This window comes from Oryza glaberrima, chromosome 11 (assembly GCF_000147395.1).
Source record: "Oryza glaberrima chromosome 11, OglaRS2, whole genome shotgun sequence".
NCBI classification, from domain to species: Eukaryota; Viridiplantae; Streptophyta; class Magnoliopsida; order Poales; family Poaceae; genus Oryza; species Oryza glaberrima.
Window position 1 is genome coordinate 3410902 of NC_068336.1, and position 25924 is coordinate 3436825.

Genomic DNA, 25924 nt, shown 5'->3' on the forward strand with positions numbered 1-25924 from the left:
AAGGTTTGTCTTTTTTTTTTTTGACGGAGGGAGTAGGCGAATAATACTCTATGTGTTTGTCTTGGTTATGTGTGGGTGAGTTGCTAGAAGGCAACATGATATGTTCATGTTTGCCTTAGTCTTTTCCTTATTCTTTTTAAGGCTGTGTGCACACCCTGGTTAGGCTGTGTGCACATCCTGATTGATGCAGAGACCGGGTGTAATTTTATTTAATGAAATTCTTTCCATTATATTTTTTTAAAAAAAATTGAAACTCCATACCCTAGCTGGGATTATCCTGTCAAAGAGGAGAAAACACCATGAAACAACCACCATCGACAGTTTTTCACATGAAGCGGCTACGTACACAACCGGTAGAAGAAAACACCATTGCCAGTTGCCGCCGGACGCACCAAAGCCCTTGTTCTTGTAATTAGTTTTTGTGACTTTGTCGTTTTATATTAAGGTTATTAGCCGTAGTAGTAGCAGGTTCATTTTGATGCTAAGCTAATCCGGTAATCTCCAACTCGCCGTCTTCTTCTCCGTCGGTGTTTCTCGCCGCCGGCCGGCCGGCCGGGGAACCTGTCGCCGCTGCATGCCCACCGATCAGCCGTAAGCCTATATTCTCTAGCTTCTTGTTCATCTTTCAGTCAGGCAATCGCCTGGCTCTCTCTCTCTATATATATATGCTTCAGTTATAAACTGAAATTAATACTGCATTCATGCAGCTGGGTTTTCATAATCTGAAACTGTCAGTATAACAGTTTGTGTGTGGCATCGGATAGAATTGAAATTTATTTTTTCTTGCGTATGGAAATTCAAAATGAATGTGATCGATCATGGACTAGATAGAGAAATTCAAACTGCCACTGGTTTCTCATGTCGGCAGGGATGAAACAGGAGAACACCAGCAGTGTCTGTGTGCTGTAGATAGAGATAGACCCAAATACAAGTTTCAGTAATCTGGAGGCATGTACACTTGTGCAGTCGATTCAGATGCCTATAATTAGGCAACTCATGTATGCATCGAGTAGTTGAAGAATACTAGCTCAAATTGTGTGTGACTGACCTTGAGGCTTTGAGCTGTAATCCTACTATCTGCTCTTCTGTGCAGGGCTGTAAACAGAACAGAACAGAAGGCAAGTTTGCAGAGGAGTTCCAGCCTGATTAAGCTAAACAATCCAGGTACCTTAGTTGCCACTCATTGCATGTCTGAACATTTTACAACGTTTTCTGAATATCTGGATTTTTTTTTCCTCTGTTTCTATGTACAAGGTCCATCAAAATTCTACAAAACTAGGTCATCATGAAGGTTACCACTGCAACTGCACATTTCCTCTGGGTGTTCTTGGCCTCCATCTCCCATTCAGTCATCTGTTCAACTCTCGGAAACGAAACGGATCGACTGTCACTGCTTGAATTCAAGAACTCGATCACTCTCAATCCACATCAATCTCTCATCTCCTGGAATGACAGCACCCACTTCTGCAGCTGGGAAGGCATCTCATGCAGCTCCAAGAACCCACCTCGCGTCACCGCCATTGATCTTAGGAATCAAGGCCTGGTTGGCCACATCTCTCCTTCACTTGGCAACCTGACATTCCTGAGGAATCTGTCACTAGCGACGAATGGGTTCACCGGACAGATTCCTGAATCTCTCGGCCACCTGCGTCGTCTCCGATCACTCTACCTGAGCAACAACACGCTGCAGGGGATCATACCGAGCTTCGCCAACTGCTCTGAGCTCACGGTGCTATGGCTGGATCACAATGATCTCGCCGGAGGATTCCCTGGCGGCCTGCCTCTTGGCCTTCAGGAATTACAGCTCTCGTCGAACAGACTTGTCGGGACAATCCCTCCCTCGCTCAGCAACATCACGGCGCTGAGGAAGCTCAGCTTCGCGTTCAACGGCATCACCGGCAGCATCCCCGGTGAGCTAGCGACGCTAAGTGGGGTGGAGATCCTCTACGCCAGCAGCAACCGGCTGTTAGGTGGGTTTCCAGAGGCGATCCTGAACATGTCGGCGCTGGTTGCGCTTAGCCTCAGCACGAACAGCTTCAGTGGTGAGCTGCCATCGGGCATCGGTAGCTTGCTGCCCAATCTTAGGCAGCTTGCCATTGGCATCAACTTCTTTCATGGAGACATCCCTTCTTCGTTGGCGAATGCTTCCAATCTGGTCAAGATTGATATATCTGAAAATAACTTTACTGGGGTTGTACCTGCCTCCATTGGCAAGCTTGCCAATCTTACAAGGTTAAATCTTGAGATGAACCAGCTCCATGCTCGTAGCAAGCAAGACTGGGAGTTCATGGATAGCGTAGCCAATTGTACTCAGCTACAAGGAATCTCTATAGCGAGGAATCAAATGGAAGGAGAGGTACCAGGTTCATTAGGCAATTTTTCAGTTCAGCTACAGTATCTTTTCTTGGGACAGAATCAATTGTCAGGGAGTTTTCCTTCAGGCATTGCAAATCTTCCCAACCTGATAATTCTTGGACTAGATTACAACCGATTTTCAGGTTCTGTACCACAATGGCTTGGAGGTCTGAAGACATTGCAGAAACTAAGCTTGTCTACCAACAGTTTTACAGGGTATCTTCCCTCCTCCCTTTCCAATCTGTCACACTTGACAGAGATTCTTCTAGACACAAATCAGTTCATTGGAAACATACCTTCAAGCTTCGGAAACCTTCAGTTCCTAACAACAATCACCATTACTGATAACAATCTTCATGGTGGTGTGCCAAAGGAGATCTTCAGGATTCCAACAATAGCGGAAGTTGGGTTTGCATTAAACAATCTCAGTGGAGAACTTCCTACAGAAATAGGGAATGCCAAGCAGCTCATATATTTGCAGCTTTCATCCAATAATCTGTCAGGAGATATACCTAATACTTTGAGTAACTGTGAAAATTTGCAACATGTTGAGCTTGACCAAAATAATTTTAGTGGAGGTATTCCCACCTCGTTCGGCAAATTAATTAGCCTAAAATTTCTCAACCTGTCACACAATAAGTTAAGTGGATCAATACCAGTGTCACTTGGTGACCTTCAACTCCTTGAACAGATAGATTTGTCATTCAACCATCTTACAGGTCAGGTCCCAACTAAAGGAATCTTCAAGAATTCAACTTCCATGCAAATTGATGGAAATTTGGCTCTTTGTGGAGGTGCACTGGAGTTACACTTACCTGAATGTCCTATCACACCTTCAAATACAACTAAAGGCAAGCTACCGGTACTACTGAAAGTAGTGATCCCATTAGCTAGCATGGTGACACTTGCCATAGTGATATTGGTCCTGTATTTGATTTGGAAGGGAAAACAAAGGACAAACTCGATATCTTTGCCCTCATTTGGTAGAGAATTTCCCAAAGTTTCTTATAAAGATCTTGCCAGAGCAACTAATGGGTTCTCAACATCCAATTTGATTGGCGAAGGAAGATATGGTTCTGTATACCAAGGACAGTTATTTCAAGACATAAATGTAGTTGCTATCAAAGTCTTCAGTCTAGAGACAAAGGGAGCACAAAAGAGCTTCATTGCAGAGTGTAATGCTTTGAGAAATGTGCGGCATCGCAATCTGGTTCCTGTCTTGACGGCGTGCTCAAGCATTGATTCAAGTGGAAATGACTTCAAAGCACTGGTATATGAATTCATGCCATGAGGAGACTTGCATAAATTGTTGTACTCAACTCCACACGACGAAACATCTTCAGATCTGTGCTATATTTCACTAGCTCAAAGGTTAAGCATTGTGGTCAATGTTTCTGATGCATTGGCTTACCTACACCACAACCATCAAGGGACAATTATCCATTGTGATATCAAGCCCACCAATATTCTTTTGGATGATAATATGACAGCTCATGTCGGAGACTTTGGGCTTGCAAGGTTCAAAAATGATTCCAGACAATCGTTTGGTAACTCACATTTGACCTCTTCATTTGCGATAAATGGAACCGTAGGATATGTTGCTCCAGGTACATGTGGTCCACTTCACACTGTGTTTTCTTATTAAGTGATTAATAGAATGGTTTCATCATTTGTCTATTTATCGGAGCATTTGAAATAAACTCTTCCTACATGCAATCTGTAGAATGTGCCGGAGGTGGACAAATTTCAACTGCTGCAGATGTATACAGCTTCGGAGTTGTTCTCCTCGAGATATTCATGAGGAGGCCCACAGACGACATGCTCAAGGATGGATTGAGCATTGCAAAGTTCACAGAGATGAACATCCCTGATAAGATGCTGCAGATTGTTGATCCTCGGCTAGTACAAGAGTTGAGCCTCTGCAAAGAAGATTCAGTCATTAACGATGAAAATGGAGCACAATGTGTTCTTTCTGTGCTGAACATTGGACTCTGCTGCACCGATTCAGCCCCAAGCAAGCGCATCAGCATGCAGGAGGCGGCCGACAAGCTACACACAATCAGGGATTCATATCTCAGAGGATACTGAAGCAGTCAGTTTCAGTTGCTCTGCTTTGTCTGAAACTCACTGGAGCAATGCCTTTTCAGTTTCAGTTGTTATGTTGTCTCAAGCTCTGAACAATCCTCAGAAGACTTGATGTTCATCATATAGCATTGCTCAATACTTGACGCAATTTAATTGACATGAATACTACTTCCGACTTCCAAGAAAATGATTGCTAACCTGTTTCCCCTCAACAATATCAGCTCCAAAAGTGACGTTCCAGTATTACTGCTTCCCATGTCAACATTTCTTGACTGCTGCAATGTAAAATTAAGCAGATCAACCAGATTAAGCATCACTCATTAATTAGACTGAAAATGCCAAGCTCTAAAGTACACAATCGCATTTCATCAACATTTTCACTTCCACTGAATCTCTCTCAGAATGTGACAGAACAGAAAGAAAATCTTGAGAAAAGTGAGACCGAGTCAATGACAGCATCTTCAGAATTTTTATTTATCTTATTTTATTTTGTTTGGTCGATCATGGTGGATAGGAACTGAATGGGATTAGCAGGGGATCCAGGTTTTCCTTTTAGCAAATGGTGAGTAGCTGTGGAAGACTTACGTGGAGGCTTTCCGTGGCGTGGCCATCGGAGAAGGCGAAGAAGTACGTGCACGGGGAGACGGCGTCCTCGCAAAACGCCACCGGGCGCACATCGCCGTCGCCGCCGTCAACGCCTCCTCCGGCAGCGGCAGCTGGGACGCACGCACTCAGGCCAGAGACCGCCAGGGGTAGGAGCAGGCCCTCCCGGGGAGCAACCGGAGGACGAGCGATGCGCGAGGGCGGAAGAGGAGGAGGGATAACCGGAGGAGGAGTGAGGTGGGAGGGTGGGAGGAGGCAACCGGCGGCGCTCGGAGGCGACGGCCGGCGGCGAGGCGAATGACGAGAGACGAGGTGGGCCCAGTGGAGCGATCTCACCTGGGGTGAGGGTTATTGGGCCGGGAAATCTATCATCCCAGAATGGGCCAAGTGGAATTTTGGGCCAACTGCATTTCTCCCATCTAACGGTTACATATCATCTCAAATTCAGTTTTGCTATATATATTTATCCATAATTTTTTTTTCTAAAAATTTGTCACATAATGCTAGTCTAATTATATTTTACTTGTATGAACTTTCATGTAATTTAAAACCGTTATATTTGTTTCACTATTCGTGCAACCAAAAATCACAGCATGCGTATAGGTGAGGGAATTCAATCACACGACCTTCGCTCATTGAAATAATAAATATTATTGTGAGATTCTTAAAAGTAATTTTAAAACTACATGTAAATTATAACATAATTACACTATAATTATACCATATTTACACGTATAGAAAATTTTATCGACAAAGTGTATATGTTGTCACACCCAAATTTCCATACGAGGTGATCAAAGATCTATTTTCTACTAAACTAGTATGGTGGCCCGCGCAAATCTGCGCGGCTAGCATCATTATATTTTCTTTCATATAATAACATATATGATTTTTCATTATATTATTCAAATATATTAAAACGACAACATAATTTTAAATTTTACAATAACTTTACAAAACTACTAATGTGTAATATTCATATTACATTTTATATACGTGTTAGTTGTTAATTATTTTTAATATCAAATTTTAGTTATTTGTAAATTATATATATTCCTATATGGACTCTAGACTCGTCTTTTAATATTTCTTTTTTTAATTCCGAATTTTCTGTAAATTGTATTTCTATATAACTCTATGCTCTTATTCTAATATTATTTATTTTTATTTCTGAATTTTTGTTATTTCTAATTGTATTTAAATGTGGACTCTAAACTCATCTTTCAATATTCTTTAATTTTTAATTTCGAATTTCAGATACTTCTAAATTGTATTCCTATGTTGACTTTAAACTCTTCTTCCCATGTTTTTCTTAATTTCGAATTTTAGTTATTTGTAAATTATATTTTTATACGGACTCTAAACTCTACTTTTAGTTTTATTATGTTTATTCCAAATTTTAGTTAGTTTTAAATTCCTATATGGACTCTATACTCTACTTCTAATATTCCTTCTATTATTTCCTAATTGTATTTTTATATATATGGACTCTATACTCTACTTCTAATATTCCTTATTTTAATTCCGAATTTAAGTTATTTCCTAATTGTATTTCTATATGGACTCTATACTCTACTTCTAATATTCCTTATTTTTAATTCCGAATTTAAGTTATTTCCTAATTGTATTTCTATATGGACTCTATACTCTACTTCTAACACTCCTTATTTTTAATTCTGAATTTCAGTTATTTCCTAATTGTATTTCTATATAGACTTTATACTCTACGTCTAATATTCCTTATTTTTAATTCCGAATTTCAGTTATTTCCTAATTGTATTTCTATATGGACTCTAGTCTCCTATTCTAATATTCCTTTTTTTTAATTCCGAATTTCAACTATTTCTAAATTGTATTTCTATATGGACTCTAGTCTCCTCTTCTGATATTCCTTATTTTTTTTAATTCCGAATTTCAACTATTTCTAAATTGTATTTCTATATGGACTCTGCTTTTTCTTTTTCTCTGATTAATGTGAGAATTTCTAGGCTGGCCCGCGCAGATTGCGCGGCTAGCATCATTATATTTTCTCTCATATAATAGCATATATGTTTTCTCATTATATTATTCAAATATATTAAAATGACAACATAATTTTAAATTTTGCAATAACTTTACAAGACTACTAATGTGTAATATTCATATTATATTTTATATACGTGTTAGTTATTAATTATTTTTAATATCAAATTCTAGTTATTTGTAAATTATATTCCTATATGGACTCTATACTCGTCTTTTAATATATTTTTTAATTCCGAATTTTCTGTAAATTGTATTTCTATGTAGACTATATGCTCTTCTTCCAATATTATTTATTTTATATTTCTGAATTTTCATATTATATTTTATATACGTATTAGTTATTAATTATTTTTAATATCAAATTTTAGTTATTTGTAAATTATATATATATATATATATATATATATTCCTATATAAACTCTAGACTCGTCTTTTAATATTTCTTTTTTTAATTCCGAATTTTCTATAAATTATATTTTTATATAGACTCTATCTCTTCTTCCAATATTATTTATTTTTATTTCTAAATTTTTATTATTTCAAATTGTATTTCTATGTGGACCCTAAACTCATATTTCAATATTCTTTAATTTTTAATTTCGAATTTCAGTTACTTCTAAATTGTATTCCTATATTTGCATTCCTATATTGACCTTAAACTCTTCTTCCCATATTTTTCTTAATTTCGAATTTTAGTTATTTGTAAATTGTATTTTTATACGGACTCTAAACTCTACTTTTAATTTTATTATGTTTATTCTAAATTTTAGTTAGTTTTAAATTCCTATATGGACTCTATACTCTACTTCTAATATTTCTTATTTTTAATTCCAAATTTATATTATTTCCTAATTGTATTTCTATATGGACTCTATACTCTACTTCTAATATTCCTTATTTTTACTTCCGAATTTCAGTTATTTTCTAATTGTATTTCTATATGTGGACTCTATACTCTACTTGTAATATTCCTTATTTTTAATTCCGAATTTCAGTTATTTCCTAATTGTATTTCTATATGGACTCTATACTCTACTTCTAATATTCCTTATTTCTAATTCTGAATTTCAGTTATTTCCTAATTGTATTTCTATATGGACTCTATACTCTACTTCTAATATTTCTTATTTTTAATTCTGAATTTCAGTTATTTCCTAATTGTATTTCTATATGGACTCTATACTCTACTTCTAATATTTCTTATTTTTAATTCTGAATTTCAGTTATTTCCTAATTGTATTTCTATAGGGACTCTAGTCTCCTCTTCTAATATTCCTTATTTTTTAATTCCGAATTCAAGTTATTTTCTAATGGTATTTCTATATGGACTCCAGTCTGTTCTTCTAATATTTCTTATTTTTTAATTTTGAATTTAAGCTATTTCTAAATTGTATTTATATATGGACTCTGTCTTTTCTTTTTCTCCGATTAATATGAGAATTTCTAAGCCATGAGAGCGAACGTGAAGTCTCCTTTTTCTATTCCTTTAATTATATAATAGAAGATGGGGGGGGGGGGGGGGCTTATGTCAAATCGCGCTGCTCTCCCTCCCAACCTCCTCTCCGGCAACCGGCGGCGCCCGTCCGCCCTCCGGCAAACCCCCGCCGCCGCCGCCGCCGCCTCAAGAGTCGAGTACTTGGCTCCACGCGGCCACTCCTGGTCGACATTGCTTCATCTGCTCCTCACACAGCCTCTCCTACATTCCTCAGGCTCCACGCGACCCACCTGGATGAGGGCCTCTTCCCGCGCCGCGCGCCGTGCGCCGTCCGGACTCCGGCCGTCCGCCGCCCTGCTCCAGCTCGCGGTTCGCGCAGCACACCACAGGGAGTTTCTTATCCTTTTTTTTTTATTGAGAGCGAGAGAGAGCGAAAGAGAGGACGAAGGTTGATTTGGAGTTGGGGAATTTTGCTAATTTGGTGATTTGTTCTAACCTAGGAGGAGCATGGCCGCGTTTCGGAGAAGCTTAAGAAGCGAAGCCTATTTTATTCCACCCGAGTAAAAATGTCCGGAAATCGTGGTGAACAGGTGCCTCTCTTCTAGTTCTTCCTCCCAAGTCAACATTTCACTGCTAATGACTAAACTAGTGCATTTTATATGTTGGAGAATATGTCTTCATGTGTAGAGGATTCGAAATGATATTCTGAAATTTGACTCCTAGATGGCGACAATGGAGTCCGAACAAACTTAGGTTAAGCACGCGGGTTGAATCAGGGTTGCAACTTGCAAGCTTTTGTTTAATCAGTTTATTATTAGATAATGCAAGCATGCCTTCCAGGTTATCATGTGAAAAAAATTCGGAATGAGATCCTCTGAATTTGACTCTTGGATGGTGACTATGATGTCCAAGTAAAACTAAGCTCAGCACGCGGACTGGATGTAAAAACTAAGCTCAGCACGCGGACTGGATTAGGTTGCAAACATATTTTCTTTGGTTTTAGATAATGCATACCTTGCCGGTTTCAAGCATTGGTATTCCATAGTAGGTACAAGATGAGCCCGTCCATGTCTCACTTGCACTAAAAGTTGGTGGGCTAGCCGGCCCGGGTTCGAGACTCAGTGACTCACTCATGCTTAATACCATCGATATGAAAGTACCTCCTTTCGTATCCAGCCTTTTCTTTTTTACTTGCATGGTTGCATTAGTCAACACTGCCACTTCTTTTAAATCTTGCCGATGGAACATAGCAGAAAGCATTTGTCTTCACAAAAAGGAACGTATCACAAGCTATATCATTCAGGTACATCAATTACCAGCCACTGAATGTTTGTTTTGCTTGTTTCATTTTTTTTCAGATAGTCTGAATGTCTGAGTATTTGGCAATGTTTCCTGAATATCTGAACTTTCCCCGTTCTATTGTCCATGCATACGAGCAGGATTGATCAATATTCGCCAGAACTTGATTGCCATGAAGATTACTGCAGTTGGACAGTTGATCTTGGTTCTGATGGCTTGCAGCTCACATGCAGTCATCTGCTCAACTTTTGGAAATGGAACAGATCAGCTGTCACTTCTTGAATTCAAGAAGGCAATCAGTCTTGATCCGCAGCAATCCTTGATCTCCTGGAATGATAGCACCAACTACTGCAGCTGGGAAGGTGTCTCATGCAGTCTGAAGAATCCAGGTCGTGTCACCTCCCTTAATCTTACAAACCGAGCTCTAGTAGGGCACATCTCTCCTTCACTTGGGAACCTAACATTCCTGAAGTATCTTGCACTGCCCAAAAATGCACTCTCTGGAGAAATCCTTCCTTCCCTTGGACATTTGCGTCGCCTCCAGTATCTTTACTTGAGTGGCAACACACTGCAAGGAAGCATACCAAGCTTTGCAAACTGCTCAGAGCTCAAGGTTCTGTGGGTGCACAGAAACAACCTAACTGGGCAGTTTCCTGCAGATTGGCCTCCCAAGCTTCAACAGCTGCAACTTTCAATCAATAATCTGACAGGTACAATCCCTGCTTCTCTTGCCAACATCACCTCACTGAATGTGCATAGTTGCGTGTATAATCACATAGAAGGGAACATTCCGAATGAGTTTGCGAAGTTACCCAACCTTCAGACTCTTTATGTGGGTTCTAATCAACTGTCAGGTAGCTTTCCACAAGTCCTCTTGAATCTTTCTACTCTCATTAACCTTAGCCTTGGCCTTAATCATCTAAGTGGAGAGGTTCCATCCAATCTCGGTAGCGCTCTGCCCAATCTTGAGATATTTGAATTGCCTGTCAACTTCTTTCATGGGCGTATTCCCAGTTCACTGACAAACGCTTCCAATTTATATTTCCTTGAGTTATCAAATAACAATTTCACCGGATTGGTGCCTAGAACAATTGGGGAACTTAACAAGCTCCAGATGTTGAATCTTGAATGGAATCAGCTCCAAGCACATAGAGAACAAGATTGGGAGTTTCTGCAAAGCTTGGGCAACTGCACTGAGCTACAAGTTTTCTCCATGACTGGGAACTGTCTACAAGGGCATGTGCCTAGTTCGTTGGGTAACCTTTCTGATCAACTCCAGGAGCTACACTTGGCAGAAAGTAAACTTTCAGGTGATTTTCCTTCAGGTATAGCAAACCTTCAGAACCTGATTATTGTGGCGTTGGATGCTAATCTATTTACAGGTGTGCTTCCAGAATGGCTTGGAATCATCAAAACTTTGCAAAAGGTATCTTTGGGTAGCAATTTCTTTACTGGAGCCATCCCATCATGTTTCTCAAATCTGTCTCAATTGGGAGAACTATATTTAGACTCAAACCAGTTAGTTGGCCAATTACCACCAAGCTTTGGAACCCTCCCAATCCTTCAAGTATTGATTGTCTCGAACAATAATCTTCATGGTAGCATACCAAAGGAGATCTTCAGAATTCCAACCATAGTGCAAATTAGCTTATCTTTCAACAATCTAGATGCACCCCTCCATAATGACATTTGCAAGGCAAAACAACTCACATATCTTCAGCTTTCATCAAATAATATATCTGGATTATATTCCTAGCACTTTGGGTGACTCTGAAAGTTTGGAAGACATAGAGTTGGACCACAACGTTTTCAGTGGAAGCATCCCTGCATCTCTAGAAAACATAAAGACTCTAAAAGTTCTCAACTTGTCTTACAACAACCTGTCTGGATCAATACCGGCATCACTTGGTAATCTACAACTTGTTGAACAACTAGACCTATCATTCAACAATCTTAAGGGAGAGGTCCCAACAAAAGGTATATTCAAGAACACAACTGCTATAAGGGTTGGTGGAAATCCAGGACTTTGTGGGGGTTCCCTGGAGCTACACCTACTCACTTGTTCTAGCACTCCTTTGAATTCAGTTAAGCATAAGCAATTTATTTTTCTGAAAGTAGCTCTCCCAATAGCTATCATGACTTCACTTGTCATCGCCATCTCTATTATGTGGTTCTGGAATAGAAAACAAAACAGACAGTCTATTTCTTCACCTTCATTTGGCAGGAAATTTCCCAAAGTTTCTTACAGTGATCTTGTGAGAGCAACAGAGGGATTCTCTGCATCCAATTTAATTGGCAGAGGAAGATATGGTTCTGTATATCAGGGGAAACTATTTCCAGAGAGGAATTTGGTTGCCGTGAAAGTCTTCAATCTTGAAACAAGGGGTGCAGGCAAGAGTTTTATCGCAGAATGTAATGCCCTGAAAAATGTGCGACATCGTAATCTAATCACTATCCTTACTGCATGCTCCAGTATTGATTCATCTGGAAATGATTTTAAAGCCCTAGTGTATGAATTTATGCCACGAGGGGACTTACATAACTTACTATACTCAACTCGAGATGCAATGGATCTTCAAATTTGTCCTATGTTTCCCTTGCTCAAAGATTAAACATCGCGGTGGACGTATCAGATGCATTGGCATACCTACACCATAACCATCAAGGAAGCATTGTTCACAGTGATCTAAAACCTAGCAACATTCTTCTCGATGATAATATGACAGCTCATGTTGGAGACTTTGGACTAGCAGCATTCAAATCTGATTCAGCAGCATCATCTTTTGGTGACTCAAGTTTGACTTCTTCCTTTGCAATAAAGGGAACCATAGGATATGTTGCTCCAGGTATTGCTCATTTCACATTGAATTCTCTTTGAAGTTGACTGGCACATTCCAAATTTTTGTATATTCATGTGAACATGTGAAATAATGGGGAGTAAACCCTTCCTATTTGTGATTTACAGAATGTGCTGGGGGTGGTCGAGTTTCAACCGCCTCGGACATCTACAGCTTTGGAATTGTTCTCCTCGAGATATTCATTCGAAGGAAGCCGACAGATGACATGTTCAAGGATGGACTGAGCATCTCAAAGTATACAGAGATCAATTTCCCTGATAAGATGTTGCAGATTGTTGACCCACAGCTGCTCCGAGAACTAGACATCTGCCAAGAAACCTCAATTAATGTTGAGAAAAATGAAGTGTGTTGCCTGCCTTCTGTGCTAAATATTGGACTTCATTGCACCAAGTTGGTCCCGGGCGAGCGCATGAGCATGCAGGAGGTGGCCTCCAAGCTGCATGGAATTAGGGATGAATATCTGAGAGGATACTGAAGAAGCAGATAATAGTTTCAGTTTTTTCCTGAATAACTTGCGAACGAACGATCATTTGTCTGTGTGAGTCACAACTAGAACCAACGAACACATGGCACGATTCTGTGCCATGAAAAGTGTTGTTTATGATGCATGGAGTAGAAAATCTCAAATTATGCATAGATCCGGCGCCATCTTCTCAAATGGCACTAATGCATCTAGTACATAATTTACAATGTGTCGAAGTTTATGTAATGACAACAGTTCTCCATGACAGTGAGTGTTGTGTTGACAGCAATTCTTTTTTCGCCGGGACGGCGAAGATGCCGACCGATGTACCACACCCCTCTAAAATCTTTTATATTTAGATAGGGAGTCTATCCAGATTCGTAGCAGTTTAGGATGTGTCACATCACATCCCTCTAAAATCTCTTATATCTTAGGACGGTGGGAGTAATGAATAGGAATATAACGAATTTGGATAGAACAGATCATTTATCTAAATTTATAGTAATAAAACGTGTCGTATTAGGTTTGTTTTTTTAGAGACTATGAGCTCGTGCCAGTAGGGCAGACATATGAAATGAGTTGGTGCGACTGAGTTTTTCATAGTTTTTCATATTTAATGCATGATGTTACAAGCCTGACTATTTCTGTGGTATGTCTTCGTATTCAACAGTGATATGTCAGTCCTTACTCTTGCTCAGAATTTGGCGATGAGGCAGCCACGTCACACGTGATAGAATAGTTAGCATTAAAGAAGTATACATCTACACGGTTGGCCGTTGGCATGATGAATAAGGTCGTATCCGCAGGCATTCATCAGGTACAGTATGTTCTAAAGTGTCGATGAATGATGGATGAAATTAAGTGTATAATAATTATTTAAATGCACAAATAAATAAATTAAGAAAAATGATACTCATGTGTTCATGAGTTTCCACTCAATTCTTTATATGTTTCTAATAATAACTAATCGATTTCACTAAAAATCTGCCGCGTGATTCTCTCCGACCAATTTCATGGTTTTTTTGGCCGCACGATGTGTGCGCCAAGATTTGTGCACGATGGTGGAGGCTGCATGCATGGTCAGTGTGGATAAGGCCGTGGTTCGATGCTTGGGCCCGGTTTTTTTTCACAATACCAATTTTCGATTCGATTTTGCTATATCTCACACGAAAGATTTTTTCTTATCTCTCACTCGATTTTCTCACTCAAATTTACAGTGCATTTTCTTGTAAGTTACAGTGTAATTTATGAAACTTACACTGTAACTTTTGTAAGTTACACTGTAATTTTTGAATCTTCGCATGTAAATTTTAAATTTTGTATTGGATTTGGTCTTTTTCTTGAGGATATGGTAATTTAGTGTCCATTATGGTGTTTCTTAATTGCTTTTTGCTTTTTATTATATCTATCGGATTTTAATCTAAAGATTAAAAATCTGTGTGATATGATCATAAAAATCTTTCGAAAGATGTATAGGTACTCCCTTTTCGATTTGCGTCTGTTTCTTTCTTCTCTCGCTAACTCCGCTCGGAATCACTCTTTCTTTCTCATACGTTCTTCTCTCTAATTAAAATTGCAGTCCTATTTAACTAAAATTACAAATGTAAATTCAGTTGATATGACATATAAGTGCACTGTAATTTTGTACAAAAAATGATGGGGATAGAATTATTTGACAAAAAAATTGGAAATCGGAATTTATTTTTTAAAATAAATTTCAAATCAGATTTGATGAAAATCATAGAATATTTTCACCAAAATTTAAATCTAAATAAAAAATAATCATGGTTTTCAATTTCTTGGTAAAACTCTTGTATGGGTTTGATAAAAAGAATAGTTTTGTATGAAGATTTAAATTCTGAATTCAAATTTGCTTTCAAATAATTCTGTCCTACTTGGTGTTATTATAAATTATTTTTTCACATTTATATTTGTGTTTAAAAGTGGTTGATATATATACTTATGAGACTAATAGAGGGGCAACATAGTCATTTAAGAAAAATCTAATGGTTAACTAGTTGTCAACTAACGAAATGAGTATAGAAGGGATCAAATAATAAAACTCAGGGACATCCAAGGGATGGGATAAAATTTAGGGGCATAGAAATGGTTGAGTGAAAACTTATGGACACACAAGGAATTTGCCCATAAACTAAATATTAGAGAGTTGACAAGTGATTTTGAAATGTTCTCTAAGAAATGCTGATGATATTTTTTTTTGCATCAATTAGTGAGAGCTAGCACTAGATATTGAGATGGAAAAGAGGGAGAAAGGTAAATATCTGTCGCCCTTTCATATCTACTCCCTCTGTTAAAAAAGACTCAAATCCTAGGAATTATCTACTTTCTCTGTTAAAAAAGACTCAAATCCTAGGAATGAATCTAGATAGATACTCCCTCCGTCCCAAAATATAAATATTTTTAGCATAGTGTCAAGTCAACTATTTTTAACTTTTACTATTAATAACAATAAAATAAAAAAGATCAATCATGTAAAATTGATGTTACTAGATTTATCATTAATTAAACTATTATAATATACAACTCTTTTTATTTAAAAAATTTTATTTTTATAGATATTGTTGGTCAAAGTAGCATCTCGAAGACTATGATGAGGTCTAAAAATACTTATATTTTGGGACGGAGGGAGTATGTGTCTAGGTTTTTTCCTAGGATTTGAGTTTTATTTTGGACCGAGGGAGTAACAGCAGCATCCAACCACGACCACAACCACAGAGCAGATTAACCAGAGCAAACAAGGAACACTTCCAAGTTCCAAGCAATTACATCCAAGAGCACCCTGAGCAGAGAGAGATGGAAAATGTACAGATAAGGGCCTCCCCACCAAGGTAGGAGAGAGAGGAGAACCTGTGAACCGGAGGAAACTGACCATGACTCCATGAGAGCAGAGCTAGCAAGCAGCTGGCAGAGGTCAAGAACAGGAAGCAAACCCTGCACTCAAGTCATTGCCAGTAACAAGGTGAATTCCACACTCCCAAATCCCAGGCAGTAAACAAAAACACACATGCCCAGATAGTTTTCTTTGTCATCTCATTCTCCAAGATTTTTTTTTCTAAAAAAAAAAAAGACCATCTGGATATGTGTTTGTTTTCTGGATTTCTGAATATTTAACATTAGATAATGGTTGCATGCTTGAGGCTACGCCTATGTGCCAAACTTCCAAGTCAAAGAAACATGATGCTTTTTTTGAAAGGTTTTAGTTAGTTTTCAAATGGTTTTGGTGCCCATCACCTCCATTGTTTTTGAATCTTGGTTTAAGAAATTAAAGCATATGGAAGAACAATGTAAAAAGAATAATCTCCACATAACACAAATGAACACTTGCTAAAATAAATTCAATATATCTAAATTTCATCTGCTCTTGTTTATGCATGTAACCAAGGTCTAAGATCACCAAAGATAGCTTCAGCTAGCCAGATATGAAGGTCATGCCAATTGGTCTGCTTCTCCTCGTGCTCATAGCCTGGAGTTCAGAAGCTGTTATCTGCAACTCCTTAAATGAAAGTGAGATAGATCGACGGTCACTTCTTGAATTCAAGAAAGGAATCAGCATGGATCCACAGAAAGCCCTCATGTCATGGAATGACAGCACTCTCCTTTGCAATTGGGAAGGAGTCTTGTGCAGGGTGAAGACGCCTCGCCGTGTCACTTCTCTGAATCTTACAAATCGAGGTTTAGTAGGGAAGATTTCTCCTTCACTTGGAAACCTCACATTTCTGAAGTTTCTGCTCCTGCCAACTAACTCGTTAACTGGAGAGATTCCTTCATCCTTTGGTTACCTGCATCGCCTCCAATTCCTCTACTTGAGTAACAACACATTGCAAGGAATGATACCTGATCTGACAAATTGTTCCAACCTGAAGGCGATATGGCTGGATAGTAATGATCTAGTTGGACAGATACCTAATATTCTCCCTCCTCATCTTCAACAATTGCAGCTTTACAACAATAACCTCACCGGAACCATTCCTTCTTATCTTGCCAATATCACATCTCTGAAAGAACTTATCTTTGTTTCCAACCAAATTGAGGGAAACATCCCAAATGAGTTTGCCAAGTTGCCGAATCTGAAGGTCCTGTATGCCGGTGCGAACAAATTAGAAGGTAAGTTTCCACAAGCCATCTTAAACATTTCTACTCTCACCGGTCTTAGCATCGCTTATAATAATCTTAGTGGTGAGTTACCATCAAATCTCTTCACATATCTACCAAATCTCCAAGATCTTGGTTTAGCCGCGAACCTCTTTCAAGGACATATCCCAAATTCACTTGCAAATGCTTCCAAACTATATATGTTGGATATAGCACTGAATTATTTCACTGGAATCATACCTACCTCCATTGGCAAACTTACCGAACTATCATGGTTAAATCTTGAGCACAACCGACTCCAAGCTCGTAGCAAGCAAGATTGGGAGTTTATGACAAGCTTAGCCAACTGCAGTGAGCTGAACATTTTCTCGATGAAGGACAATCTTCTGGAAGGCCATGTGCCAAGTTCATTAGGCAACCTTTCTGTTCAACTTCAACATCTGCTCTTGGGAACAAATAAATTATCAGGAGATTTTCCTTTTGGCATAGCAAACCTTCCTGGCCTAACGATGTTAGGATTGGAAGATAACAAATTTACCGGCATTGTTCCTGAATGGCTTGGATCTCTACAAAATTTACAGGGAATAGAGTTGGCAAACAACTTTTTCACAGGAGTTATTCCATCATCCCTAGCAAACATATCTATGTTGGAAGAACTCTTTCTAGAATCCAACCAGTTATATGGATATATACCCTCTAGTTTGGGAAAACTCAACGTTCTTAGTGTATTGAGTATGTCCAACAATAGTCTACATGGCAGCATACCAGAGGAGATATTCAGAATTCCAACCATAAGGAAGATTAGTTTATCTTTCAATAATTTAGATGCACCCCTTCATGATGACATTGGCAACGCAAAACAACTCACATATCTGCAGCTTTCGTCAAATAATATAACCGGGTATATTCCTAGCACTTTGGGTAATTGTGAAAGTTTGGAAGACATCGAATTGGACCATAATGTTTTCAGTGGAAGCATCCCTACAACTCTGGGCAACATAAAGACTCTAAAAGTTCTCAAATTATCTAACAACAACCTGACTGGATCGATACCGGCTTCTCTTGGAAACCTACAACTTCTTGAGCAACTAGATTTATCATTCAATAATCTTAAGGGTGAGGTCCCAACCAAAGGCATCTTCAAGAATGCAACTGCTATGCGGGTTGATGGAAATGAAGGACTTTGTGGGGGGTCACTGGAGCTACACCTACTCACCTGTTCTAACAAGCCTTTGGATTCAGTTAAGCATAAACAATCTATTTTGCTGAAAGTAGTACTCCCAATGACCATCATGGTGTCACTTGTTGCTGCGATCTCTATTATGTGGTTCTGTAAGAGAAAACATAAGAGACAGTCTATCTCTTCACCCTCATTTGGTAGGAGATTTCCCAAAGTTTCTTATCATGATCTTGTCAGAGCAACTGAGGGGTTCTCCACATCCAATCTAATTGGCAGAGGAAGATATGGCTCTGTATATCAAGGGAAATTATTTGAAGGGAGAAATGTGGTTGCAGTGAAAGTCTTCAATCTTGAAACTAGGGGAGCAGGAAAGAGCTTCATCGCAGAATGTAATGCCCTGAAAAATGTACGACATCGCAATCTAGTCACTATCCTTACTGCATGCTCCAGTATTGATTCAGCTGGAAATGATTTCAAAGCCCTAGTCTATGAATTTATGCCACAAGGGGACTTGCATAATTTACTATACTCAACTCGAGATGGTGATGGATCTTCAAATCTGCGCAATGTTTCACTTGCTCAAAGGTTAAGCATTGCAGTGGATGTGTCAGATGCATTGGCATACTTGCATCATAACCACCAAGGAACCATTGTTCACAGTGATATAAAACCTAGCAACATCCTTCTAAATGATGACATGACGGCTCATGTTGGAGACTTTGGACTAGCAAGGTTCAAATCTGATTCGGCCACATCATCTTTTGTCAACTCAAATTCGACCTCTTCTATTGCAATAAAGGGAACTATAGGATATGTTGCTCCAGGTATTGTGAATTATGGCATTGACATTTCTTGCTATTTGACTGACACATTGCAATTTTTTCATATTAATGTGAGCATGTGAATTAGTGGGAACTAAACTCTTCCTTTTCTGATCTACAGAATGTGCTGAGGATGGTCAAGTTTCAACTGCCTCGGATGTTTACAGCTTCGGAATTGTTCTCCTCGAGATATTCATTCGAAAGAAGCCGACGGATGACATGTTTAAGGATGGACTGAGCATTGTAAAGTATACAGAGATCAACTTGCCTGAGATGTTGCAGATTGTTGATCCTCAGCTGCTGCAGGAGTTGCACATTTGGCACGAAACCCCAACGGATGTTGAGAAGAATGAAGTCAATTGCCTGCTTTCTGTGCTAAATATTGGACTTAATTGCACCAGGTTGGTCCCAAGCGAGCGCATGAGCATGCAGGAGGTGGCCTCCAAGCTGCATGGAATCAGGGATGAATATCTGAGAGGAGACTGAAGATTGAAGAAACAGATCACTGATGATTCCATCTGAGATTGAAGAAACAGATCACTGATGGATACGAGGGGAAAATTATCTGAGATCAGTACTTTTTCCCTGGATAATTTGTGAACGAACTATAATTTGTCTGCGTAACAAATAGAAGTCTAGAAACATCAAAGAAATGGCATGATTTTTGTACCATCATAAATGTAGTTGATGCATGGAGTACCGGCATCACATGCCACTGATGCATCCGGTACATAATTTACTGTGTTCCAAATGTTTCTGTAATGATATCAGTTCTTGTTAATACAGTGTTCCATCTGCTATGTCAAGAAAACGGAAACTAATATTGTTGCTTATCAAATTATGCTAATGAAATAACTCGCATGACAAAATACTGAAGTGTAAAACAATTGCCTTCTCATATTTTATTTTGATCAGGTACATGGCATTTAGGGGACATCAAGAAAGATCAACACCAGGATTGAAGTCGAAGTCTCAGGGGGAGTACAAAGGTGAGCAAAGAATAGACAGTATCATAAAACATCTGGGAGCACATATCACGGTTTTGTAAGCTAAAAACAATACAAGGCTACACAATGATGTTCATGTAGGATAATCTCTACTGCCTGTCATTCCAACTCAAACAAATTGACAACAACTGACAACTCATGAAAATTGGGAGTAGCAAAAATTGAGTTCGGATGGGCCTTTGTAATAATTTGATATACGTGTGACGTCTTCGTCACAGCTCAGTTAACTGCTGCCTCCCTTCTGTTTGAGGGTGATCTTGTCGCCTAAGCTGAGGGCGATTCCTTGGGTCTTACTCCGTATTCTGATATAGCCGCTCAGCTTGCCATCGGCTTGCTTTTCAACGCTGATGTTCACCAATGCATCCTCACCAAAAACACTCTTGGCATAGAGATTAGCAGCGATAAACCCACATTCTCCATCAAGCGCAGATCTGATGTTATCATATACAAGTATAATAGGGTCAGCGGTATTAGCAACCAAGCAGCAGTGGCATTAGACATGCTATGAAGAACCCAGCTTTGATGTTGGAAAAATGTAAATATGACACTCAGATAAATAAATTGGTGAGGGAAAAAGAACATGATTCAACCAATTCACTCCATCAAGACAAAAGAGGGGTTCTTGCAGTGAGATTATTCTGTTTAGCTACACCAAACTAACCAACCATGTACTTACTACAAGCCATGTACAGATATTTTGACCATTTGGGTTGTTCTAGTTTCTGATATCCTATAAAGGTGTCTCAAAAGAATAGCTGCTAATAAAATGATTAAAAATAGATTCAGCCTATTTGATTTATTACGCGTGCAATGTTGGTTTGGTAGGATGGAAACTAAATCACGTGTCTAGTTTGTGAGACCCTACGCCCAGTTCTCAATAGCAAAACAGGTCCACAACCACCCCATTCTAGTATATAAACCAAAGCACCTGGTATATCTTTATTAAGTAACTAGGAAATAATGCAGAAGCTACTCTTGGCCCAAGTTGACCAGCCTTATATGCTTAATGTACAGCGCAAGTGCACACCATTACTCTAGTTTATCTGGCACATGCATAAGAGAAAAGTGGGCGACTTTCCAATTAACAGTTGTGTATGTACAAGGCTGTACCCATGGAGACAAATGCAGTATATCAAAGAAGAAATAACCCTAACTGCCTGTTAATGTGGAAGAATAGTTTCATTGTAACTTACGGTGGTGTTAGACACTTCATATTTGTCGATTTGATGATATGATCCAAAAATTCCTTCTCATCCTGAATGACAGTGTTCACAGCCACCTAATGAACAAGGAAATAATAATAGTCATATTAAGCCAAAAAGATCAGTTATACATTAACAAATGGACATGATCACAACAAATCGACAACAACCAGCATAAACAAACCGCTAGTCAGAATTACTAGACAAAGTCATTCCAAAATAAAACAGAAGTAACCCACCACCAGTCCCCCACAATGTTACCTCTTCATAACACAAATAGTGAATTACAATTTTGGTGTTCACAAGCTAATAACAGAAGTAAAAGAATATGTTAATAAAGAGGAGCCAGACAAAAAGATCACAGTGAAGAAGAAAATCTAGCAGCTGCAAATAATACATGAAAGAATCTTGTAAAACAAGCATTTGCAAAAGCTGAGGCTTGAGAAAGAACCCTACCTTGTTTTCCCACTCAAATTCTGCCCACATGTTCCGGAAAGCAACATCGGCACAAGTAGCAGGTGAGATATAATCCATGATGTCAATGTGAATATCGTTTAGGACCACCACTGATCGCTCCATTACATTTGAGGTCTCATAAACAATGTTACCGAATATAACTCCCGTCTCTGTTGATGAAACCTTGATGTTGGCCCGAATTTGCTTGCTTGACTCAGGAGCCAGCGTGTAATTCTGGGGGCGGTCAACAAGTTTGAGATCACCCATTGTTGCTAACTCCAAGCACAAGTTCTGAAGTGTTTCCTTTGTTCGGTTTATGACTGTAACATCAAGCACAATATCATAGTGGTGAACAGTTACATATGCTTCAGCATACACAGGATCACTGAACCCTGTTAGTTGAAGAATGCGATTCAGTCTGTTTGCGTCATCTGCATCTTTTGTAAATTCACCAGTAGCAGCCTTCAAATCATCTTGGACTGCATCTTCCAACTCAAGTTGGCTCATTCCCTGCAAGAATGAATGGCATGTTTTAGTGAAGAAAGAACCGCAGGCCATCTTTTCAAATACTAGACAGGAAAAAACAGTAACATAGTAACACGTCAGTCCATGTGTTACCATATTAAACAATAACATTAAATCTCTACTGTACAAACAAAATGTTCCATGCCCATTTCTGTTCAGAATAGTCTACACAAGCCTATCCAAATATTCTTACAGAGAATCGAGTTTTCTGCTTAATTATTACCTTTAAATTTTAAAAGCATGCAGAATATTTGGATAATTTGATTCCTGAACCAGAATAATAACAAATCCAACAGAACACTTATGTAGCCATCAATTGAAGTATTTAACTATCCATGTTAATACTTACTAGTACTACAAGACATATTCAGTTTATAATTTGATGGGGCGTGGGAGTATTGGGACCATTCACTGAAACACAAAACAGAGAAGGAAAATGATATTGTCTATCGGGTATAATATTCGTGGAACAATAAAGTAAACACCCACACAGAACCTGTTAATGACATCTGACATCTGGTTAAGTAAAATCTAATTGAAACAGGAGAAGGATATTGATAGGCCTTTTTCTTTTGAATGTTTAGAAGTTACTTGTAGCAGTACACTCGATTGTACACAATTGTTCAAATTCTATGTCTAGCACTCACCAATAGGCAACATCAACAGATGGCCGATAATTGGCATTATCAATGCACGTGTCATTATGTGGTTTGATTAAGCTTTGGATGTTTGTAAACAGCTGATACCCACTATTAGCCAATACATATGGATGATGTGGATTCTATAAAGCAAACAGTGAAATAAGCTTACCCTCCGGCTCTTCAGGTGGTAGAAATCAATGAGATCATCAGGCTGGGCATGAGAGATCTGCGCCTTGGCCTTCATCTCCTCAGTCTCTCTGAATTGTTTTTCAGCAAGCATCTTTGTAAAGCTCTGGCGGCATGACTGCAACCAGACCTTCCTCACATCATCACCAGTATTGCAAAGCAACCTCACACAGAGCACAATCCTATCATATGAGTCATTGTCAATAGGGTGGGGAAGGTACGAGGACTGCCCCAACTGCAGTATGGACACCATGATCAGCAAGGCCCCAGTAGAAGCCTTGTTTGCTTCAGCCTTTGATGGCTGGACCTCCTCCAGCCTCAGCACAAGCTTGGTGAGGGTACAGGCAACAACAGCAGCTAAAAAGAAATCACCAGACAAAATGAGAGATCTGAGATTCTGTGTGGAACTCAGTGACCCTGGAGCAACAGCTGGAGACGAAATGGCAGTCTCTGTGGCAGCACTCTGTGTGGCATAAGTACCATCTGCAAGAACAACAGGCCTCCTAGAAGATACTGTGACAGAGTTCACCACAGGCTGGGCTGGCTTTGACGCATCAGTTGATTCTCCTTCCTCAGAGACAGTGTAGAATGGCAGATCACCAAGGCACTGCTTGATGGTGGAAATGGCACTCTCAACCTCAGATAGTGAAAGGGAGTACTCCCCAAGGATCCAGAGAGCACATGAGCAGACACGGGATGCACGGATCTGATAAAATGTATCAATCAGCCTCTGAATCATTGACACACGGAGCTTGGGGTTGGTCTCAATGATCTCGCGCACAAACAAAACAACATCAACCGCTGCAGCAACATTAGTGTCACCAAGGAAGTCCATGAGGAGGTGGACCACCGATCCAGCCACCTCTGGGTACTCGACAGCGCAGGAATGGATCGCCTGCACCAGCATCTGCCGGTACTCACCACCCTTCTCGAGATCCCCGGCCTGTGTCTTAACAACCTCCTTCTTGAGGTACATCACCACCTCCTCCACATTTCGGGGGGTAAGCAGATCAAGCACCAAATCAAGCACCTTCCTCCTGACATCCACATTGGGGCTAGATAGAGCACGCAGCACATCCATGACCACATCCACCATGACATCACGGTGCGAGGCACGCAGCTCGTGCAGGCGGTCAAGGACAATAAGCTTCACATTGTTGTCGCTCTGCGACGACAGCAGCTGGCAGTAGGTGTTGGCAGCAGCACGCACGGCAGTGGGCGCCGACGACAGCGACACGAGCGCGCCGGCGGACTCGTACACGACGGCACTGTTGGGCGCGGAGAGGAGGGAGATGATAATCTTGATATACCTTCCCTTGTCAGCGCGGTTGGGCGAGCGGCAGACCTTGCGGATGAGATCGACGGCAGCCATCTGGAGGAGATCAGGCCACTCGGCGACGCGCTCGGCGTTGGTGAGCAGGTACGCGACGGCGCGCTCCTGCGCACAGGCGCAGAGCATGAGGAACGCGTTCCGGCGCGCGGACGCGTCCTGCTCCCCGGTGAGCGCGCGCTCGACGACCTCGGGCGCGTCGGGGAGGAGCTGGTCGCCGTGCGGGAGGCGGTAGATGGCGGAGATCGCGGAGAGCGCGTGCCTGCGGATGAAGTGGTGGCGGTGGTCGAGGTTGGCGAGGATGGACGGGACGAGCGGCTCGAGCAGCTCGGGCTCGTTGAGGCGGCAGAGGAAGCGCAGCGTGACCCCGCGGATGTACTCGTTGGGGTGCTGGAGGTTGTTGCGGAGGTTCTGGCAGATGAGGATCATCTCCGGGAGTACCTTGCCGGAGGCGACGTCGCGCTTGTCGACGATCTCGAGGTAGAGGAGGAGGAGCTTCTGGATGGTGTGGTCCTCGGAGGGGAGGACGTAGCGGACGACGGTGATGAAGAGGTGGGGGAGGGTCTCGCCGTTGAGGAGCAGCATGATGGCGCGCTTCATGGCGTCGACCTTGGCGGCGACGTCGCTGCCCTCGAGGTCGGCCTTGATCTCGTTGGCCATGGAGGGGGAGCCCTTGTCGAAGTGGACCAGGAGGGTGCATGGCTTCTCCATGGCCGCCGACGCCGCCGCTGCACGGCCGCCGGTGGGGGGTGGATCTGGGGGAGTGGTCGGTGGATCTGGGCTCTGTGCGGGGATCGGATCTGGGGGGGAGAAGCCTCTCTATGCCTATGCGGCACGGGGAAGACGAAGACGAAGAAGAAGAGAAAAAAAGAGTGGGCTGTTCGGTGCGGTGCGGGGGGGCACCCACCGGTAGACGCGCTCTCTCTCTTCTTGGGCCGAGTGAAAAAGGCCGAGATATTTTGGCCCATTAAAACAAACGGCCTTCTGCAGCCTGGTCTTTCGGACTATTACGCCATACGAACAACGGGCCGGATGCAATCGGGTAAGGGTAAGGTTGTCATTATCCAGAGGAATAAGTTCATCTAAGGTCCCTTAACTTGTCAACGAATCCAATTTGATACAACGGATCCCTCAACTGTCAAAACCAGTGCAGATGAGGTCACTCGGTAGTTTGGACAGCGGTTTTGGCTGACGTGGCTAATTTGACTTTGGTCTTCATCTAATGTGGCATTGACATGTCGATTACGTGGTAATTCGATTCGGAAAAATAATAAACCTCATGGGACCCACATGTCAGCTTCACAAAAAATATATAAATGGTGGGGCCCACGTAAGCCCCA

General features: G+C 40.6%; 2 protein-coding genes, 1 long non-coding RNA gene and 2 pseudogenes across 3 annotated transcripts; 3 read left to right on the forward strand and 2 right to left on the reverse strand.

The window, feature by feature from the left end:
- The first annotated feature begins 1258 nt into the window (after positions 1-1258).
- LOC127754527 (putative receptor-like protein kinase At3g47110) lies at positions 1259-4443 on the forward strand (annotated as a pseudogene).
- LOC127754532 (uncharacterized) lies at positions 4131-5384 on the reverse strand. The gene is made up of 3 exons (XR_008012873.1): positions 5026-5384; positions 4639-4715; positions 4131-4274 (listed from the first exon to the last, which is right to left on the reverse strand). It is a non-coding gene; the product is annotated as an uncharacterized LOC127754532 (long non-coding RNA).
- A 3240-nt stretch (positions 5385-8624) lies between these two features.
- Positions 8625-13686, forward strand: LOC127754525 (probable LRR receptor-like serine/threonine-protein kinase At3g47570; annotated as a pseudogene).
- A 2166-nt stretch (positions 13687-15852) lies between these two features.
- LOC127754526 (probable LRR receptor-like serine/threonine-protein kinase At3g47570) lies at positions 15853-20091 on the forward strand. Its single transcript, XM_052280093.1, has 3 exons — positions 15853-16103; positions 16527-19240; positions 19359-20091. The coding sequence occupies exons 2-3, from the start codon at positions 16564-16566 to the stop codon at positions 19721-19723; spliced, it is 3042 nt and encodes a 1013-aa protein (XP_052136053.1). The 5' UTR covers positions 15853-16103; positions 16527-16563; the 3' UTR covers positions 19724-20091.
- An 18-nt stretch (positions 20092-20109) lies between these two features.
- LOC127754531 (coatomer subunit beta-1) lies at positions 20110-25427 on the reverse strand. Its single transcript, XM_052280094.1, has 4 exons — positions 23238-25427; positions 21903-22412; positions 21438-21523; positions 20110-20675 (listed from the first exon to the last, which is right to left on the reverse strand). The coding sequence occupies exons 1-4, from the start codon at positions 25293-25295 to the stop codon at positions 20468-20470; spliced, it is 2862 nt and encodes a 953-aa protein (XP_052136054.1). The 5' UTR covers positions 25296-25427; the 3' UTR covers positions 20110-20467.
- Positions 25428-25924: the final 497 nt, after the last annotated feature.

Bases quoted from the DNA above. Each gene is read 5' to 3' on its own strand.
- LOC127754531 (XM_052280094.1), bottom strand. From the start codon at position 25,295: ATGGAGAAGCCATGCACCCTCCTGGTCCACTTCGACAAGGGCTCCCCC. The intron at 22,413-23,237 runs GTAAGCTTATTT...TCATTCTTGCAG, and splicing joins ACCACCTGAAGAGCCGGAGG to GGAATGAGCCAACTTGAGTT. The intron at 20,676-21,437 runs GTAAGTTACAAT...TGATAACATCAG, and splicing joins ATGAAGTGTCTAACACCACC to ATCTGCGCTTGATGGAGAAT.
- LOC127754526 (XM_052280093.1), top strand. From the start codon at position 16,564: ATGAAGGTCATGCCAATTGGTCTGCTTCTCCTCGTGCTCATAGCCTGG. The intron at 19,241-19,358 runs GTATTGTGAATT...TCTGATCTACAG, and splicing joins TATAGGATATGTTGCTCCAG to AATGTGCTGAGGATGGTCAA.